General features: G+C 44.2%; 1 protein-coding gene across 2 annotated transcripts in view; it reads left to right on the top strand.

Moving 5' to 3' along the window:
- COG7 (component of oligomeric golgi complex 7) overlaps window positions 1-21,680 on the top strand; it is a 78,085-nt gene that overhangs the window by 41,899 nt on the left and 14,506 nt on the right. For both annotated transcript variants that reach the window (XM_077907006.1, XM_077907005.1), the window contains exons 10-13: window positions 5,844-5,960; window positions 11,049-11,114; window positions 15,862-16,048; window positions 17,558-17,698. In XM_077907006.1, the coding sequence (XP_077763132.1) occupies window positions 5,844-5,960; window positions 11,049-11,114; window positions 15,862-16,048; window positions 17,558-17,698 (511 nt within the window). The remainder of the gene's footprint in view (window positions 1-5,843; window positions 5,961-11,048; window positions 11,115-15,861; window positions 16,049-17,557; window positions 17,699-21,680) is intronic.

Below are 21,680 nucleotides of genomic sequence, written 5' to 3'. Positions count from 1 at the left end.
TTTACAAAAAAAGCCAAAGTACCAATCCCTGTTCTGGATCTTTATTTTATTTTATTATTATTTTTTTATTTATTCATGAGAGACAGAAAAAGAGACACGCACAGAGAGAGAGAGAGAGAGAGAGAGAGAGAGAGGCAGAGACACAGGCAGAGGAAGAAGCAGGCTCCATGCAGGGAACCCGATGTGGGGCTCCATACTGGGTCTCCAGGATCATGCCCTGGGCTGAAGGCAGGCGCTAAACTGCTGAGCCACCTGGATTGCCCTGGATCTTTATTTTAATGCTTTAACATGCATCATTTATTCCTGTAGAGTTGAGGTCGACAAACTCTGCTCATGAGCCAAATCTAACCTGCCCTCTTCTTGTAAATAAAGTTCTATTGGAACATAGCCATGCCCATTCCCTTCCCTATAGTCTGTGAAGGTAGAATTCAGTAGTTAAGATGGATCTTCGGATCCACAAAGCCTAAAATATCTGGACCTTAACAGAAAAAAATTTGCTGAGCCCTGTTATGTGGAAGGTTAGGCTACAAACTCTAAACATCGGTTATCTTTGGGGAGGTGGGGAAGAACTAGGATGGTGTTCTCAGGGGATTTAGCTTTGTATTTTCTGACTTTTCAAAAAGGGGCATACATTCATGCATTTCTTCTGTAAAAAAAAACAAAATGAGAAAAATATGAACCTGCTAATTAAGTGAAGGAAGTCAGTCATAAAAGACCACATGTTACATGATTCCATCTACATGAAGTGTTCAAAACAGGCAAATCGGTAGGAACAGAAACTAGATTGACAGTTGTCTGGGGCTGAGGAGAGATGGGCATTTGGAGGAGACAGGGGATAACTACCAAAAGGTACAGGACTTCCTTTTTAGGTGATGAAAATGTTTTAAAGTTGATTGTGGTGATGGTCACACAGCTCTGTGACTACACTAAAACCCACTGAACTGTACTTTTTAAAATTTTATTTTATTTATTTGAGAGAGAGAGACACAGAGAGAGAGAGAGCGCCCAAGCATAAGCAGACGGAAGAAGAGGGAGAAGCAGACTCCTTGCTGAGCAGAGTGCAACTCAGATGGAGCCTGACCCCAGAACCCTGGGATCATGACCTGAGGCCGAAGACAGAAATTTATTTTTTAATGTTCGTCTTTTTTTTTTTTAAGATTTTTTAATTTATTCATTCATGAGAGAGAGACACACACAGAAAGAGAGAGAGAGAGAGAGAGGCAGAGACACAAGGCAGAGGGAGAAGCAGGCTCCATGCCGGGAGCCTGATGTGGGACTCGATCCCAGGTCCCCAGGATCACGCCCTGGGCTGAAGGCGGTGCTAAACCGCTGAGCCACCTGGTGTGCCCTGAAGACAGAAATTTAACCCACTGAACCACCCTTGAGCCCCTGAATTGTACTTTTTTTTTTTTTAAGACTTTATTTGTTTGAGAGAGCAAGAGATCATAAGCAGGGTAAGGGCAGAGGAAGAAGGAAGCTCCCCACTAAGCAGGGAGCCTGATGTGGGGCTTGATCCCAGGACTCTGGGATCATGACCTGAGCCGAAGGCAGATGTTTAACCAACTGAGCCACCCAGGTGCCCCTGAATTGTACTGTTTATATGGGAGAATTGTGTGGTATATGAATTACATCACAATAGAGCTGTTTAAAGAAAGAAAGGAGAGGATCCCTGGGTGGCTCAGCGGTTTAGCACCTGCCTTTGGTCTGGGGCGTGATCCTGGAGTCCTGGGATCGAGTCCCACGTCAGGCTCCCTGCATGGAGCCTGCTTCTCCCTCTGCCTGTGTCTCTGCCTCTCTCTCTGTCTCTAATAAATAAATAAAATCTTAAAAAAAAAGATTTTATATATTCATTCATGAGAGACACAGAGATAGAGACACACAGGGAGAAGCAGGCTCCATGCAGGGAGCCTAACGTGGGACTCGATCCCGGGACTTCAGGATCACGCCCTGGGCTGAAGGCAGCACTAAACTGCTAAGCTACCGGGGCTCCTGAATGAATAAAATCTTTAAAAAAAAAAGAAAAAAAAGAAAGAAAGGAGAGAATAGGAAGTTTCATTTAGTTAGGAAAAAGAAAAAGTGAGCAAGCAGCCTAAATCTGGATTTTCTGACCTGTGCAGTTGAGGTGCCAGGGCCCTCAGGAGATTAGAGCTCCAGTCTCTAGGTTTTTTTTTTTTTTTTTTTTTTTAAATTTTTATTTATTTATGATAGTCACACACACACAGAGAGAGAGAGGCAGAGACACAGGCAGAGGGAGAAGCAGGCTCCATGCACCGGGAGCCCCACGTGGGATTCGATCCCAGGTCTCCAGGATCGCGCCCTGGGCCAAAGGCAGGCGCTAAACCGCTGCGCCACCCAGGGATCCCTCCAGTCTCTAGCTTGTAGACAGACACATTCTTGGGCTCACCAAAGACCTTCCCTTGGTAGCTTGTTCTAGATTGGCATGGCCCTCAGGCTCAAGAATTTATTATTTATTTATTTATTTATTTATTTATTTATTTATTTATTTATTTATTTATTTTAGAGAGAGAGTGTGTGTGCAAGCTCAGGGTAGTTCTAGGGGCAGAGAGAGAGAGAATCTTAAGTAGGCTCCACACCTAGTGTAGTGCCTGATGTGGGCAGGATCTCATGACCTGAGCCAAAATCAAGAGTAAAACACTTAACTGACTGAGCCACCCAGGTGCCCCACAAGAATTTTTTTTTTTTAACTGAAGAGAAAGCTCTTTTGCTGTAGTAAGTTTAGGGAGCTCCTCTTGTCATTCCAGAAATACTGAGCACGCCCCTATGAGCTCTGAGGCCTCTGAGCCAGAGCTCATGGTCACTGCAATGGACAGCAGCAGCTTAGGAGGGCAGCTCCCAGTGTAGACATTAGGGCTGCCAAGGACATAAGCACTGGTCTCAGACAGAGATGTAACCAGACAAGCCCAGGTGCATTCATGTAGGAAGAGGAGCATGAGCAACAAGTCTCATCATACAGAATTGGCCACTTTGTTTCTCCGCCACCAACCAGGATTTTGTGGATGGAAAGAGTTTTTTCTTATTGAGATCTAAAAAATTTATAATGAAATAACAAAAACCATGCATTAGAGTAATTTTTAAAAAATACATAAAGGTATAAAAAGTAAAAGTCTTCCTTCCTTCCTGCCCACTCTTAGTCTTTCTGCTCAGACATATCCACTTTTGTACATTTTGCGTTTAGTTTTTCAAAGGAAGACTTTCAGCTCTTCTCCCTGTATTTTAAAAAATGTTTTATTTAAATTCAATTTGCACCCCGCCCCATACTTTAAAGAAGATTTTTGTTTATCAGCCTTAGCCATTGTATCTTGAGGAACTAGTGTATGTAAGGCTGTCCCTCTCATCCCTGCCCCTCTCAGCTCTTGTGATATTTTTACTTTTAGTTATCCTGTTGATTATTTTGATTACTTCCTTTTTTAAAAAAATATTTTATGTATTTATTCATGAGAGACACAGAGAGAGAGAAGCAGAGACACGGGCAGAGGGAGAAGTAGGCTCCACTCAAGGAGCCCAATGAGGGACTTGATCCAGGGACCCCAGGATCACGCCCTGGGCCAAAGGCAGGCGCTAAACTGCTGAGCCACCCAAGCGTCCCTGATTACTTCATTTTAGAAAATAACACAGATCTATATTAAAAATTGAAACTGTGCAGAGGGGATGTGGTGAAACTAGGTCACCTAGAGAAGGGAAGATTTTGAAGCTACCCCAGCAGCTGTTGTCTCTAAAATTAGGGCAATCAGTGTGAAGTTAACTGGAGCAAGGTTGAGATGGGACCCTGTTCCGTCATGGGGAGGGCATTAAGGACAGCAGGATGGAGCATGTAGGGGAGGCAGAAGGGGACTGGCCTAACTTGAACGAGGGTGAGGCTATAGGATATGACAGCCAAGAGGGGTTTTAAGATCAGGGGCTCTCCACCTATGCCTAGAGTGTGGGCTCTGAGGTTGGAGCCACCCAAGCCTCAGTCCTGGCTCTGGTGCTTACTGCTTGGGACCTGTAGGAGGCCCGGTGTCTTTCCTCTATGAAGTGATGAGGCTCTCCCCATGGTGATCATTGTTATTAAGTGAAAGCTTATGATTAAAGCCCCCATCACAGTGACTCTTAGGTGGTAGAGATACCCAGAAACATTTATCCTGAGAGAGAATTGGATGGTTTGGGGACAAATGTGATGAGAATGTGATGGGATACACACTGTGGCTGAACAGATGCCCCTGCCTCCCATGCTCTGCTGCCCACTCAGTGTCCCGGGAACGCTATTGCGAGCTGCTGTAGAGGAGGTGCATCATTTGATGGCGTACTCTTCTAAGACACTTTTGTCACAGTTGCAGGGTGGTGGCAGAGTTGTTTAATGTGACGGTGAAGCACAATTATGTTCCTCAACATCCCCCCCCATCAGTGGGTCCTTGAGGCCCCTCCCCCCGCCAAGGATTGATTTCCCTAAGAAAGCTCTCACCTCTCACCTCTCTTGGGAAGGTGCCATTAGTAGAATGTTGGTTTCGTAGCTCTCCGCTATCAAGGATTCTTGTGATGCACACAGATGTCCTAGGTTTTCAGGGAACCTTGTGATTTCCAGAGAACAAGACCCTGGCTCACCCATGTTCACAACATGGTGAACACCCTCACAACACCCTCCCAAGGACATGCATGTATTCATTCATGTTCCCACAACTGTATGTCCTTGGAAACAACACTGCCCCACATCAGCTTTTATTTTATACTTTTCAGAGAACTTTTATGTATATTATTTCATTTATTTTTTAATATATCTTTAAAAATCTTTATTTGAGAGACCAAGAGAGCAAGTGCTTGAGGAGGATAGGGACAAGGAAACTCCGCACTGAGTGTGGAGCCCAGCATGGGGCTTGATCCCACGACTTTGATATCACAACCTGAGCCAAAGCCAACGGTTGGATGCTTCACCCAGGAACCACCCAGATGGAGCAACGGATGGAGCCACCCAGGAACCCCTATTTCATTTATTTCATTGTCACGTGACTCTTTGAGGCAACATAGAAGACCACATTAATTAAGTCCATTTTAAAGATGAGGAAACAGGCCTGAAGACACTCAGACGCTTTCTCAAGGCCCCTGTGCAAGTCTTACATTCACCTAGGAACTGTTTCCAGGTGTCTCTTTTGTGCCCAACTCTGTGCTAATTGCTGGGGACACTGTTAACAGCTAGAAGAGGATAGTCCTGTTCTCCCGGGGCTTCCACACATACATTAAACACATACATGAGGGAAGCTGCTGATTTATACTTGTGCTGGGTGCTGAGAAGGAACTGGGGGATCAAACAGCAGTCTGAGGGGGAGGGACTTCAGCTCTGAATCCAGTTTCACATCCTGTGCCATTCTCATCACTTGCCTGCCATGAAATTTGGCTTTTTAATCTAAATTGAGGGGAACAAGAATCCTGCAAAAGTACCCTGGGCATTAGCGAGCTGCGTTACTGTGTCCTAGGTGACAGTCAGGTATCATAGTGGGGCCATGATGGGTCAGGATGGTTCTTTGGGCCAGGGAGTAATTGACCAGCTCCACTTCTCACCTGGTGGGTTACCAGTCTTCATTCTAGTGGCTCTCTTCTTTCTTATCTTGAGCATCTCTCTTAAAACTGCCCTTGCAGGTGAGAAAGATAGCCCTGCCATATAGAGAAGACTCTTCTGTGGTCAGAGTTTACAAATCGTCAGACTCCTTAGTGGGAGCCTCTAAAGATGCTCTTGAGGTCCTTAGCCCTTTGTCCAGAGCCATGTGATTCTGAGTATCTTTAGAGCTGAGGAGTTTATGATAACATCCCTGTCAGTTTTTGTTGTTGTTCTTGTTGTTTTTTGGCCATAGGTATGTGTCTGATTTCACCAGTACTCTCCAGTCAATACGAAAGAAGTGCAAGCTGGATGATATTCCTCCCAACTCGCTTTTTCAAGAAGATTGGACAGCTTTTCAGAACTCCATCAGGTAAAAATGAGGGCTGTAATTTATTTTATTTTATTTTATTTTTTGAGGGCTGTAATTTAAATGTGTGCTACATGTAGTAAGCAGAAATATCATATAATAGGTAAAAATGACATGTGTTTGTAAGGGTTCATTTTTTTCTACCTTTTTTTTTTCTTTTTCTTTTTCTTTTTTTTTAAAGCAAAAACTAAACTTTAAAAACAAGCCAATTAAAAACAACAACAATAGCAACCCAGAAAGACCCCTCTCACTGCTAAAGCATTTTAAAGTCCTTATGAACTCATCTCCTTTGGGGACTTCTGTTTTTTTATATTTGGTTTGAGATTTTTTTTCCCCTTAGCATTTAGTTTTTCAGGTCTAAAATAACTTAGAGTTTATATTTTGGAAAATATATACCTGATTGGATCCTATTTTTATTATTTTTTTAATTTAAAAGGATTTTAAGATATTTTAAGTGATTATAAGCACTCAACATGGGTCTGCAAGGGACAAGCAGACACCCAACTGACTGAGCCACCCAGGCGTCCCTGAAAGCTGTCTTCTTTTTTTTTTAAAGATTTTATTTATTTATTCATGATAGTCACAGAGAGAGAGAGAGAGGCAGAGACACAGGCAGAGGGAGAAGCAGGCTCCATGCACCGGGAGCCCGATGTGGGACTCGATCCCGGGTCTCCAGGATCGCGCCCTGGGCCAAAGGCAGGCGCCAAACCGCTGCGCCACCCAGGGATCCCTGAAAGCTGTCTTCAATCAGAGCAGATCCAAGACCTCCCAGGGCTTTTTGGATAATCTTCTCATGGGCTCTGATCTGGACTTTTCTTTTTTTTTTTTTTTTTTTTTAAGATTTTATTTATTTATTCATGAGAGACACACAGAAAGAGAGAGAGAGAGGGGGGCAGAGAGAGAGAGAGGCAGAGAGAGAGAGAGAGAGAGAAAGAAAGAGGCAGACCCCTCAGAGGCAGAGGCAGAGGGAGAAGCAGGCTCCATGCAGGGAGCCAGACGCGGACTCGACCCCAGGACTCCAGGATCACGCCCTGGGCCGAAGGCGGCGCCAAACCGCTGAGCCACCCGGGCTGCCCAAAGGACTTTTATTTTTTTCGGATGAAGTTTAATATTCTAGAAGCTAACTGTATCCCCTATCATCTGTGGTGGCTTGGTATACCAGAAAATATTATGTACAAGAAGGTTATTCTGTTGTACCTGAGGCAAGTGAAAAGTGGAATATTTCATTTTCTCATAAACCTTTCTTATGATGGAATGCTTAGATACCTTGGTGATAGATAGGCACTTTTAGAGAAGTTAAAAATTAACTAGACTTAAGATGTTTTTAATCCTTGGATTTGTCCTGACATTTATAGTTTGGTGTTGAAGGACTCAGTAGCTGCAGTTTGAGGCCTAGCATAAAATTACTTGAAAATTAAAGGATTATTAAATACAGGTATGATGGTCATTCAGGCTTATCTCTGAGAAGCCAAATGGATTAGTCTTCATCTGTCTTTCATGGGATCGGAGAGGTAGTTTTAGTATCAAAACAGTTTTCTTTGCCTTGCAAGTAGCAGACATCTGACAAATACTAAGTAATGAATTTTGGTTTTTAAATTTAAATTTAATTTTTTTAATCTCCTTTATTTCACCCATCTCTCTAGCTCCCCCTGGCAATCACCAGTTTATTCTTTGTAGTTAAGAGTCTATCTCTTTTTTGTTTTGTTTCTTAAATCCACATATGAGTGAAATCATGGTATTTGTCTTTCTCTGACTTGTTTCGCTTAGAATAATACTGTCTAGGTCCACCCATGTGATTGCAAATGGCAAGATCTCATTCTTTTTTTGGCTGAATAATAGTTCATTGTATATACTGCACATACTTTTTATCCATTCATTTATGGATGGACATTGGGTTGCTTCCATATCTTGGCTATTGTAACTAATATTGCAGTAAACATAGGGATGGGAGTATATCTTTTGAATTAGTGTTTCTGTTTTCTTTGGGTAAATACCCAGTAGTGACATTATTGGAGCATATGGTAATTCTATTTTTAATTTTTTGGGGAAGCTTCGTGCTGTTTTCTACAGTGGCTGTACGAGTTTAAATTCCCACCAACAGTGCACAAGGGTTTTTTTTTCTCCACATCCTCACCAATACTTATTATTTCTTTTCTTTTCTTTTCTTTTCTTTTCTTTTCTTTTCTTTTCTTTTCTTTTCTTTTCTTTTCTTTCTTTCTTTCTTTCTTTCTTTCTTTCTTTCTTTCTTTCTTTCTTTCTTTCTGAGAGAGAGTGAGTGCAGGCGTGCATGCACATGCATGCTCTGGAGAGAGGCAAAAGGAGAGGGAGAGAGACTCTTAAACAGGCTCCACCCCTAGCACAGAGCCCTATATGGGGCTTGATCTCATGATCCTAAGATCATGACCTGAGCTAAAATCAAGAGTTGGATGCTTAACCGACCAAATCACCCAGGTGCCCCAGTACTTATTATTTCTTATATTTTTTACTGTAAGCATTCTGACAGGTGTGAGGTGATATCTCATTTTGATTTCCATTTCCCTGAGGATGAGTGGTGTTGAGCATCTTTTTATGTGTTTGTTGACCACTAGTCTGTCTTCTTTGGAAAAATGTCTGCTAAGTCCTCTGCTCATTTTTTTTTTTTTTAAGATTTTATTTATTCATGAGAGACAGAGAGAGAGAGGCAGAGCCATAGGCAGAGGGAGAAGCAGACTCCCTGCAAGGAGCCCGATGCAGTACTCGATCCCAGATCCTGGGATCACGACCTGAGCCAAAGGCAGACCCTCAACCACTGAGCCACGCAGGTGCCCCTCTCTGCTCATTTTTTTATTGGATTATTTGGGGTTTATTTTGTGTTGAGTTGTATATATTCTTTATGTATTTTGGATGTTAACCCCTCACTGGATATATCATTTGCAGATATCTTCTCCCAATCCATAGATTGCCTTTTTGTTTTTTTTTTTTTTTTGATGGTTTCCTTTGCAAAAAGCAAAAGCTTTTTATTTTGATGGTGTAGTCCCAATAGTTTAATTTCACTTTTGTTCCCTTGGCTGTGGAAACATATTTAGAAAAATGTTTTTATAGCCAATCAAAGAAATAACTGCTTATATTTTCTCCTAGAAGTTTTATGATTTCAGGTCTTGCATTTAAGGTTTAATCCATTTTGAGTTTATTTTTGTGTATGGTGTAAGGAAATGATTTGGTTTCATTGTTTTGTGTGTAGTTGTCCAGTTTTCCCAACACCATTTGTTGAAGAGATTTATTTACTCTGTTTTTTTCCCCATTGTGTATTCTTGCCTCCTTTGTCATAGATTAATTGACCATATATGGGTGGGTTTATTTCTGAGCTCTCTATTCTGTTCTATTGATCTGTGTGTCTGTTTTTGTGCCAGTACCATACGTTTTGATTACTCCAAGATATCTTGAAATCTGGGGTTGTGGTATCTCCAGCTTTTTGTTCATCTTTCTTAGGATTGCTTTGGCTATATTCAAGGTCTCTTGTGGTTCCATACAAATTTTAAGATTATTTTGTTCTAGTTCTATGAAAAATGCTGTTGGTATTTTGATAGGGATTGTGTTAAATCTGTAGATTGTTTGGGTAGCGTGGACATTTTAACAATATTGTTTCTTCCAACGATAAGCATGGAATGTCTTCCCATTTGTATCCTCTTCAGTTCCTTTCATCAGTATTTTATAGTTTTCAAAGTACAGGTCTTTCGCCTTTTGGCTAAGTTTATCCCTAGGTGTTTTATTATTTTTGGTGCAGTTATAAATGGGATTGTTTTCTTAATTTCTCTTTTTGCTTTTTCATTTTTTAAAAATTATTTATTTATTTATTTATGATAGACACACACGCACAGAGAGAGAGAGAGAGAGAGAGAGAGGGGGGCAGACAGAGACACAGGCAGAGAGAGAAGCAGGCTCCATGCACCGGGAGCCCGATGTGGGATTCGATCCCGGGTCTCCAGGATCGCGCCCTGAGCCAAAGGCAGGCGCCAAACCGCTGCGCCACCCAGGGATCCCTGCTTTTTCATTATTGTAAAAAATGCAACAGATTCATGTACATTGATTTTGTATCCTATGACTTTACTGAATTTTTTGATCAATTCTAATAGTTTTTTGGTGGAGTCTTTAGGGTTTTCTCTATATCGTATTATGTCATCTGCAAATAGTGAAAGTTTTACTTTTTCCTCACCAATTTGGATGCCTTCTTTTTGTTGTCCGATTGCTGTGGCTAGGACTTTAGTACTATGTGGAATAAAAGTGCTGAGAGTGGACATCCTTGTCTTGATCCTTAGGGGAAAAGCTCTCAGCTTTTCCCTATTGAGGATGAAATTAGCTGTGGGTTTTTCATGTATGGCCTTTATTATGTTGAGGTATATTCCCTCTAAACCTACTTTGTTGAGAGTTTTTATCATGAATAGTTATTGTACTTTATCAGATACTTTTTCTGTATCTGTTGAGATGATCATATGATTTTTATCCTTTCTTTTGTTGATGTGATGTATCACATTGACTGATTTACCAATACTCACCCACTGTTGCATCCCTGGAATAAATCCCACTTGATCGTGGTGAGTGATTTTTTTTTAAATGTATTGTTGGCTTCTAAATTTTATTATTTTTTAAAGTTTTTAAAATTTATTTAAGTAATCTCTATATCCCATGTGGGGTTCGAACTCACAACCCCCAAGATCAAGAGTCACATGATCTTCTGACTGAGCCAACCAGGTGCTCTGAGTTTTACATTTTAGATATGAAGTATTTCCAACTCATTTCCTTAAGGATGAAGCCCCAAAGCACCTCAGTATTTGGGAAATGTAAGATTATCTGAGACCTGTAGGACAGAACTGTGATTCCCAGCAGAGAGGCCTGCGACTGGAGGATGTTAGAAGGGGGTCGTGTTTACCTTCTCCATGAATTACTAATAAGCGAGACACATCAGGTAGACTGTTCAATGGTTAACCGCTTCTCCAGAACCCAGCACCACCAAAAGGAGTGAATAGTTAGAATGTTTATGAATGAGACAATGTTTGTCCTGTAAATGTCAACATTCCAGGTACTTGAACTTGAAGTGCTTTTTGTTTTGTTTAGGATAATAGCCACCTGTGGCGAGCTCTTACGGCAATGTGGGGACTTCGAGCAGCAGCTAGCAAACAGGTAGGCCAGAGTTGTGGGTGAGTCCCTGGGTTCTTGGCTGGGGAAGAACCTGATACAGCACACAACACAGCAATGACAACATACGGTCAAATCTGAAAGTCACATGGCTCAAGAACTGTCTGTACCTAGATATAAGGTGTCATTATTGTCATCATTAAACATTTACTAAGCACCTAAAAAGGGCAAGGCTCTGAGCTCCTTGGCAGTAGTCACAGAGTTTTGGTTAGATATGGAAGTTGCAGCCCAAATGAGGAATCAGTACGTGTTGTCTCCAAATTATAAATGGGCTGGGTTCCGACTGCTTGTTTGTAAGTTAATTATTGGGACTCAAAGTAAATTTCTCCATAGAAACAGCATTATGGGTGGTGATGAAAGCCCGTGGGGCAGCCCACGGAATCGAGATTCACTCAGCCAGCCTTCCCGGTTTGGCAGCAGAATTCTGTGGTGCCAGAGCTGGTGTGTGTAGAAGGAAGATTTCAGGGGTCAGCCCTAGGAAAAGTTTCTTTCCCTCCTTTCTCTATTCCCATACCTGCCAGGGCTTTCTGTTGCCCTGAAGTAGTCGGGTTCAGACTGATTTTCCCCTCAAAGGGCTCCAGCCTTCCAAATTTCCTTCCTTCTTCCAGCTAAATCTCTCATTCTCTTGGGACAGCTGATTTCTGTGTTCTCTAGGAGTTGGGGGGAAGAAGTCTATTTCTCATACTTGTCTGAGAGCCTAGCAGCAGCTCTGTCATCTCTTACTCAGATAATCCTGTATTGTCCTAAAATAATCTGCGTGGGAGGGAGTTTCTGCCAGTAGTCCACTGTAAAATGAAAGCTGGTGGTGGGGGGCAGCATGGGATAGGGTGTACACAGCAACATACCCACCTTCTGGGAAGTAGGGATGAGTGGTTGAGGGGTGGGGTCAGTGTTCCGAGTCAGCTGTTTCTCCTTCTCTCTGCTTTTTGTCTTCTTTCATTTCTGATCCGACACACTGTCTTCATTTTCCACAATCTCCCACAGCAGTTCTTGTTCTGGGCAATGTCTTTCCGTGGAGTAGAATGGGCAGCTACTGCTGTTTGGAACTCCTGAACAGCCCAGCACAGCAATGAATAGAACCGAAGCACCACAGTCACGTAGTGGAGTGTGTGTTAAATACTATAAATGCAATAAACATTACCCCCTTTGCCCCCGCACACACTCATGCTGACGTGTGTACATGTGCACACACACACACACACACACACAGTGAGGGGGGCCTGTGGCAGAGGGCAAGTGAGTGGGTCTAAATTTTCAGAGGACTCCTGGGAAGAGCCAGCCAGACATGTAACATTTATGTATTTAAAAGAAAGGCATGCGGCTTCTTATTTTCTTAATTTCAGTAGTATTTTTTTTTAATTCTTATTTATTTATGATAGTCACACAGAGAGAGAGAGAGAGAGGCAGAGACACAGGCAGAGGGAGAAGCAGGCTCCATGCACCGGGAGTCCAACATGGGACTCGATCCCGGATCCCCAGGATCGCGCCCTGGGCCAAAGGCAGGCGCCAAACTGCTGTGCCACCCAGGGATCCCCTTCAGTAGTAATTATAGTCTGGCCCCAACCCATTGCAAAACTGAAAGCAGTTCACAAATATACAAAATAAAAATGGAAGCTACTCACCCTAAAAATCTTCTCCAGAAGAAACACTATTAACATCTGCCCCCACCCCTAATATTTATTGAGCTCTGACATTAAGGACTTTACAGGAATTGTCAATAATCCTCTTAGTGGCCAAAGAGGTAGGTACTGTTCATCATATTTTTACAGATGACGGGACATTAAAGCATCGAGTCTGGCACAGATGATGGTAAAAGAAATGACCTGTGGAAATAGCTGTGTCTGAGGTCATGAGGCAGTGATTTGAACCTGGCCATCAGCTGAGCCGTCTGGAGTGTGTCACCTCCACACTTGCCCACACTGTCTTTTTCACAAATTAGCTTCCCACCCTGGACCTGGGTTTCTCTGCCTGTGTACAGCAGACATCTTTCCATATCAGGACATACAGGTTTTCCTTAGTCTTTTAATGAAGGTGAATATTGCATTCTAAAACGAAAAGGATCTGATTGGGAGGCTGAACAGGACCGTGGTAGATAAAGGACCATCTGCATTTTGCAGCCCAGAGAAGCTGAAAATCTGACCCAAGCTTTGGCGTGAGTTGAGAACCAATTGGGCGTATCCAGGGGAGCCTCTTTAAGAGGTGACATCATTCATTCTGGAAGCATCGAGCCCGGAAAGGGAAAAGAGCGACAGTCACCATCTGTGTTCCCATCAGGGAGGCCAGGGTGTGGCAGCTGCCTATAAAGCTTATCTTATCTTCCTGTCAATCTCCCCTCCATCTCCCCTCTGGAACCCAGACTTGGCCCAAGGACTGTGCCTTCTTGGCCCCCCCAGGTGGCCAAGATAGTAGCTCAAAACACTCCAGATTACTTCAGCGACAAGAGGAACATTGGCTTTGGGGCTCTTAAGATCACCTCCTTGCAAAAAGGAATCATTTTGTGACTTATGGGCCAAGTGCCCCTGGAGGGCTTTCTGGTGAACTAGGCAAGTCCCAGGTGAGATACAGGGAGTTCGCCTCGGCTGCTCTGTACTTTCACACCACCTATCCCTTATTTTTGACAGAGTGGTGTTTTCACCGGGTAAGATCTTAGTGGCACAGTTTAGTGGGAACATCAGGTTTGGGAGGTCCAGTGTAAGTTTACAAGTGTCCATGGCTCGTAAAGAAGTGAATGATAACTTTCCATGAAGTGAGATGAGTTGAGGCACATGGAAGTATAACGTTAGCCTCTCCCTCTGTGCATTCTTACCTTCTGTCTCCCCACATAGCCATTAGCACTCCCCCGTTAATCTCTGAGCTTCTTGAAGGTGAGGACAGTTTAATTATCTGCCATCCCCAAGACCTATTTATAGCCCATTCCAGTAATGAGAAAATGTTTCTTTGTGAGTGAAGAAATCAAGTGTTCATTTCAGTAAGGTTTAGTTCATAGTACTAGTAAATACACATCCTAGGAAATCTGAGTCTGTGATTAGCTCATCTAATGGTATCTGTCTGGATGAGGAAGAAGCTGGGGAGGAAAGTACTGTTCATTACTTAGGGTTGGAACTGTGTTTATTTTGACTTTTTTTTTTTTAGATTTGGTTCTTATTTTTGAGCACACTATTCTGACATTTTAAACTGTGGTCTTTAATACTTAAGACATTCCTGACATATCTGTCTTCATTGTGGATGGCAGACTGGTGCCAGTTTCCCCTTGCTGAGAGAATAGAGGCACAAGTGGCCATGACCCTGCCAAAGGGGAGCTGATTTCTCAGGGCAGCTCTCAACATCTTGCTTGCCAAACGCAGGGTCACCTGCTATAGGCCAGGCCCTATGCTCAGTGCTAAGAATTCGGAGGGGAAGAACACCCTGTTTGGCCCTCACGAAGAGTGAACAGTTGAAAGTAAGGGTGTCAGGAACAGGCCACAGTTTGGCAGACAAAAGACATAGCCGAAGTCACCTGGAGGCTTAAGCGACAGGGAAGAGCGTAACTTGCTTAGTGGCAGAGGCAGGTGGCTGCTTGTGTCAGCAGTGGTTCCTGGGGAAGGCCCTGTCCCCACGGTTTACAGGTAACATACATTCCTTGATAGGCTCACTAGACTTTTTTTTGTTTTGAAAGAGTGAGTTCAGCCTAAAAGCTGCCAAGTCCAAGGCAATTCTTTTTCTTTCTTTATTTTATTTTATTTTTTAAAGATTTTATTTATTTATTCATGAGAGACAGAGAGGCAGAGACACAGGCAGAGGGAGAAGCAGGCTCTATGTAGGGAGCCTGATGTGGGGCTCGATCCCAGGACTCCAGGGTCATACTGTGAGCCGAAGGCAGTTGCTTAACTGCTGAGGTACACAGGCGTCCCAAAGCAATTATTTTTCATGAGAAATTCTGGTAAAGGAGGGGCCAAGGAGTCAGCCACACTTGGGATAGAATATGATGTCTGTCCTCCTGGTTGCATATGTTCATACAGTTCTGTGCACAGTCAAATGTGTACTCTGGGTGGTCCAGCTGGGCTCAGGGAAAACAGCAGAGGATTTGCAGCATCCATCAGGGAAGGATAGAGATTCAACCCCTTAGAGATCAGTCTTCATCTAGAACCTTCTCTAGGCGTTTTTCCTCCTCAGAGAAATTGGAAAGTGCCTGCTTCTCTCAGTAGCTCTCTCTGTGGCACCTCAACCACAAAAGTAGCCTTTCTCGGGTGAGTGAACACAAATACCACAGCGGCCCAGTTGTGTGACAGGGAGTCTCGTGGCTAGAGGCTGTGCTTCCAGGCTGCCATGGCTCTCCCAGGGCTGGCTGTCCCACCGCCACATCTAGCACCACTGGGGCTGAGGGGCTGGGGGCCCCCCATGGCTCTGTTCCCAATAGTGATGCGCACAGAGCGAGAAAGGACTACAGAGAAAAGACACAGTATCCCAGACAGGAGCAAACTGACAGCTGCCCTGTGTAGGCTGTGTGTCTTATCAGGAAGGGGGCCTATTCTGGTGGACCTGGAGTTAAATAGGAATTAAAACCACCTGGCATCTGTTGTCCGCCTGAGGTCCAAGCCCAGTGATGAAGGGTGTCTTCCTTTCCCTATAAATGGACTCAAAGTAATCTGCCTCATAAGGGTATCCTGGGATTTGGTAAGGAGCAAACAGAATGCTCCCAGAGGAAAGTTCTGTGCAAACAGCTCAGGGCATAATGCTCGCTTTCATTTTTCAGGATTTTGTCCACAGCTGGCAAATATCTCTCTGACTCCTACAGTCCTCGAAGCCTGGCTGGTTTTCAGGACAGTATCTTGACAGACAAGAAGAGCTCTGCCAAGAACCCATGGCAAGAATATAATTATCTCCAGAAAGATAACCCGGCCGAATATGCCAGTTTAATGGAAATACTTTACACCCTTAAGGTATGAGAGCAGACTGGTAACATTCTTGCAAATGGAAGCTTCTTGCTTGTCACCCTTTCCCTGATCCAGGCTTTTTGGTTCAGTGTATGGGCCACAGTGTGCCCCACTGCCACTTCTCTGATTTACCTTGCATTTTAAGGAATTAGTAAACTACCCTGGATTGGAACAAATGGAAATAAAGGTGTAGGAGTTGGGACAGTGGAGCTTTGTTAATGGTGAAAGGCAAATTGGATGAGAGGCCAGACGGGCTTGTTGTACTTCCCTCCAGAGTTAGACTTGCCCGGAGGACCTCTGGCCCCACTGCAGGGATAGGCCCCTGTTACTAACTGGCAGAGAGGGGACCAGAATGTGTACTGCCTGCTGGTGGACAGAACCCACAGAGGAGGCCCCCCACCTTGCCACGGGGGAAGTGGATTCCCCCCCTGACAGCAGGAGGACCTGAGGATAAGCATTCCCTTCTGGCTGCCCCTTTAGCATAAGCTCTTAGTGTACCTACCACTGTGCTGCCCTTTGAGCTTTGGGCCCCTTGGGATCCAGGGGACAGAAGAGCCTCCCAACAAATGGAACGAGCCACCAAGCAACCTGTGAATGGCCCCAGGATCCTAAGAGTGCTGTAGCATCCTTTCTAGAACCATCCCTCTGCCCCTGGTCAGGTTTGAATGTTGCCGTCTTGGTGATAGGCAGAGGAGACTTTACTGTTCCTATGGCACCAAATGCAGTGTCAGGGTGTCCTGATGGGCCTCAAGCTTCGGGGATGACTTCAAGGTAAACCTCTGGATGTGTCTGAGGCTCCATCATTGCCCTCACACGGCCCACCTGCTGGCTGCGCTGGAGCTTGACAAATAATTCTTAAAACAGTTGTGCAGGTTCATTCATCCATGCTTCTGTGATTAGGTTAAAGCAACTCTTGTTTATCTTTATTGCTGATCTGATTTAGTTTGTTATTGTAATCAGTCCATTTATAATAGCAAAACTAAGGTTACATTTTCCATCTCTGTGCTTTCTCAGGCTGTTTGGAATTCCTTGAGACTCGTTTAGGTTTTCGCACTCTTCTGTACAGCCAGGTGTAACTGACTTGACCTCTCTGGGAATCAGACTCCTGTCCCTCACTCTTGTTCTTACCTGGCACTTGAGATCATTTTCTCCCCCTTCCTCTATCCCTGAAGGACAGTCCCCACTTAATTGTTGCTAAACCACCAGCCCAGGAGCTTGCATCAGAATCAGTTAATAGATGCATCAGAATTGCCTGGAAAAGGAGTTAAAGACATGGCTTCCTGGGCTCCAGACCCCCTGCTGGTCTCTGATTCAGCAGCTCCGAGGTGGAGCCTGTGCACCTGTAATCCAGCATGTTCTGCAGGGGGTACCAGAGCATAGCCCTGCTTGGGAGACACTATCATACGGACCCACCCCCTCACTGTCTTCCTTTCAGCAGCTTTTGAAAATATTGAACTAGCTAATAACCTTGGGTAGAGCCGGGCCCTAACGGCCTTTTGTATTTTTTCATCTTAGGAAAAAGGGTCTAGTAACCACAACCTGCTGTCTGCGTCTCGCATAGCGCTGACTCGGCTTAACCAGCAGGCCCACCAGCTGGCTTTCGATTCCGTTTTCCTGCGCATCAAACAGCAGCTGCTTCTCGTTTCCAAGATGGACGTGAGTTTCCCATTGACCATAGATCTCCCTCTGGGTGCTGCCTCCTTCTTGAGCACTTTTGAGCATGGGTACCCGCCACCCTGACCCCCCAGGAGCTTTAAGAGGAACAGCTCTAACTCTCCAGGCTGGAAGTCCCACCATACAGTTCCCTTGCAACTTACTGCTTAGCAAGAATTTCTTATCTTAATTGGAGTCACCGTGATGCTTTACTTTCATCCTACTTCTTGGGATTATTATTATTGCTTGATTAACTTTCACCACTTGGAGCAGCTGTGCCTTCTCAGGGAGAAGTGAGGGAGATTATGTGCCACCGGATAGGTTGGGGCGGGTTGGGGCATTCTTTCCATGAGCATTGGTTTTGGAATTGGAACTTCACCAGGGAGAGTAGCTTACCAGATCTGATTTGGTGATTTTGATGGGGGTTTGAGGGGTTCTGCTGTGTTCTGTCCTTGATGCCTTTACTCTGGCTATTCCTGGGGTGCCACCCTTCCCTCACCTTGCACCCTTTGCTGCTTGTCCTGACTCCTTTCAAGGGATTACCCATCAGTCACTTCTCTGCTGGCTCTGACTTCCACAGGTCTGGTCTCCTCCCCACCATTTAGATTTCTGGGGCAAAATTTTGAGAAAGACCCAGTTATGGGCCTTTAATAGCCAGGAGATCCTTTTCGGAAGCACCAAGAGCTCGTGGAGCATGATTACATGTTGTTTACCTCCTGTTGTCCTCTAGAAAGCATATGAGACCAGGGCTCGAGGGCCACTTACTCCTTCACTGTATGACCTGAGACCTCAGAGTCTGCAGATCTCTCTGGATCTCAGAAGCCCCATCCATGAAACAATGGGTTGGACTAATGATTTCAGAGTTCCTTCTACCCCCCAAATTCCGGGATTTTCATTCATTATAATTTTCCTGCAGAATGCCATGGGGCTACTGCAGTCAGATTCTGCATTTCTGTTGTAGAGGTGGTGGTGGTGGTGGGGGAGCTAGAGGAGAGCCACTTCTGTCACAGCGCAGCAGAAGGGATGTCCCTGACATGGTCCCATCGCATCACGCGGCTTCCCATGAAGGCCTCATCTCATTAGATGGGGACACACTGATTCTGACCATGCAGATGTGAAGATTACATGACATTTCATAGATGATAGAACTTAGCCTTGCAGCAGCCACGGAGCAGATGCTTTATAAGGGCTGGCTTTCTTCTCTGTGAGTCTCATTTTTTAAGAGGAATGACAGTTTTTTAAAATAAAAATTGCACATATTCGTTTTCAGAAATTCAGGCAGTCCGGGATATTACAGTGAAAAAAGCAATAGATCTTTTCAGAATCCCACAATATAGAAATCTGTGCGAACATGTGGTGCTCACCCCCCAGACACCTCTTCCTGCCCTGTGCCAGAGGTTGGAGGGGCACCAGGGGATAGATCCATAGAAGAAGTGGAACTGTCCTATACATGCTGGTTTTTTTTTTTTTAAAAAAACAAAACAAAATGTATACAATATAACATTTATTTGAACTTGACTAGAAAAGGAAGAGAAAGGAAGTGAAACCAAAGGGATGGTGGAACCTGGGATAATAGGTTCTTCCCTACAAAAGAGCAGCACCCAGAAGATCTCTCCGAAGTTGCACAAGAAGGATTATGAAAACCATTAAGAGCCTGGGGTCATTGTTTTTGGTTGGTCACACTTCCATTTTACATAGCTGCTGGTACTGATTGAGCAGCTTTGAAAGATGTGAGGGGATTAGCATTCTTTATATTTCCTGTCCCCATTCCCCCACCTCTAGAACTGGTTGCTTTTATTATTTTTCTTCTCTTAGAGCTTAAAAAAAATTTTTTTTTGAACTCCATCCAGCAATTTTATTGCCAGTAGTAATATCAGTGTAGCTGTTTTCAAAATATTTCACGTGTATTATAGGATAACACAAGTGATTTGTGGGAATGTTTATAATCAGGATCTTTTTTTTAACCTCTTTTTTTTATTCCAGTATAATTCACATACACTGTGAGTGTCAGGTATACAATATAGTATGCTTGTCATGACAAGTGTACTCCTGATCCCCTTCACTGGTTTCCTACATCCCCTCCCTCCCCCCCCTGCAAATCCTAACATCTTGACCTTCTGTTCTGGAAGCTCAGTTCTTACCACTGCTCTTCCAGCCCCACTTCTGCGTTTCAGAGCTCACTGATTGGTTGGACTCTTGTTGCTAGAATCCCTAGACCTCCCCAGGCCTCGCCATGACACCGAGGGGGGGCCCTGGGAATGGAGGCGGGCAGCTCAGAGATTAGGAGGAGCTCTCCCAGAGTTGCCAGCAGGAAAGCACACAACACAAAGGCAAGCACTTTAGCCTTACGGATTTGAAAAATTAAACCCTGGTCATTCAGTGTTTGCTTTTAATGTTTGCCAGTGAATTGTATTCCCCTTTCACATTTCAAGAATATCAACCAACACTATATTCCATTTCAAAATTGACTGTTGACGTTTGCCCACATTATCTGGTGACAGATGGGATAGAAAAGCCCATATGAAGGAAATTTTAAATACATTTTAAACAATTAAAACATAACCTGCAACATTTCCCTGTTACCCTGCTTGCTAATAAGCATCTCCCTAGTTTGTCCCTTGTTCCAAACTGTGTTCCACTGTGGCCGTTCTCCCCCTCTGCCCTCTGCTTGACCACTCTCCTCCTGCTCCCCATGGAGCCTTCCCAGGGCCTCTAGCCCCACAGTGCTCATTCCCTGTATGTGCTGGGGGACACTGATCTTTCCCTGCCGCTCAGCCCCTCAGTGTTACTCCCATTCTTCTGGGCATCGTCCCTCTCCCACCAGTCTGCCTCCTTGGCCTGCGAGTCTCTGCCCTGTCACCACAGCTCTCTTTGGCAATGATCACTATTGCATTGTTCCTTCTTCTTAAAGAGGTCTCCCATCCATTTCCATGGCCCTGTTCTCGTTGAGGCGTCTCCTCCTCTCCCAGCTGTTCCTGGAACTTTTTATTTGTTTCCTCTCCCTCAATCCTCCCAAGTTGCTGCATTAATCTTTATAAAGCACCACTCTGATTTTGTCCCCCCCTCCCCCCATGTAGGACCTTGCCTGGCTCCTCAGGTCCAGTATAATAGTCTATCTTTAAAAACTTTATTAGGGAAGTTTCTGTACATATGCAGGAGTAGAGAGAAGAGTATGATGAACCCCATGTTCTCATCACTTCTCTTCAACATGATCAACTCCTGGCCATCTGTCTTGTATATATCCCATCTCTAAAGTATAACAACTCTAAAAATAATCATAGTACCCAAATCACCCATGAGTTAGAAATGATTCCTTAATATCATTAATCAGTGTTCAAATTTCCAGTTGTCATAAAAGTCATAATTTCACTGTTGCAGTCAAGATTCAGGTTCATTCTGCATGCTAGGATTGGTCAATGTGTCTTTTTATGAGCCACAGGTCACCGTTCTATCCCCTTCCCTCCATTTCCCTCTCTTCTTCTCTCTTCCCCTTCTCTCTCTCACTCTCTTACGATTTATTTGTTGAAAATAAAGCCCTTTCTTAGCCCACTGTTGAGAGATATGCATTCCCCTTCTGGTCTTCCCTCTCTGCACCTCAGGCATCCTGCAGCCCACTCCTGTAATCACCCTGAGCCCTCCCTCCTCTGAACTCTTATGGTATCAAACTCTGCCTTTGTCTCAATCTCCCAAGTAGTAGCCTGTGCACAGTGCATGGTGGGGAGGGACCCGTGTTGGGGTATATAGCAGGGGAGTGTGTCAGGGGATCTTGGTTTGCCTTGCTCTGGAGAGCAAGGATTGAGTCTTACATTTCTTTTCTTTTTTTCTTTTTAAAGAATTTATTTATTTATTCATGAGAGACATGGAGAGACAGAGGCAGAGACACAGGCAGAGGGAGAAGCAGGCTCCAATGCAGGGAGCCTGATGTGGGACTTGATCCCTGGACTCCAGGATGACGACTTGGGCTGAAGGCAGGCGCTCAACTGCT

The sequence above is a fragment of the Canis aureus genome, chromosome 8, assembly GCF_053574225.1.
Source record: "Canis aureus isolate CA01 chromosome 8, VMU_Caureus_v.1.0, whole genome shotgun sequence".
In the NCBI taxonomy this organism is placed as follows: Eukaryota; Metazoa; Chordata; class Mammalia; order Carnivora; family Canidae; genus Canis; species Canis aureus.
The sequence above is the reverse complement of the archived record's forward strand: the minus strand, read 5'-3'. Positions and strand labels throughout refer to the sequence as shown.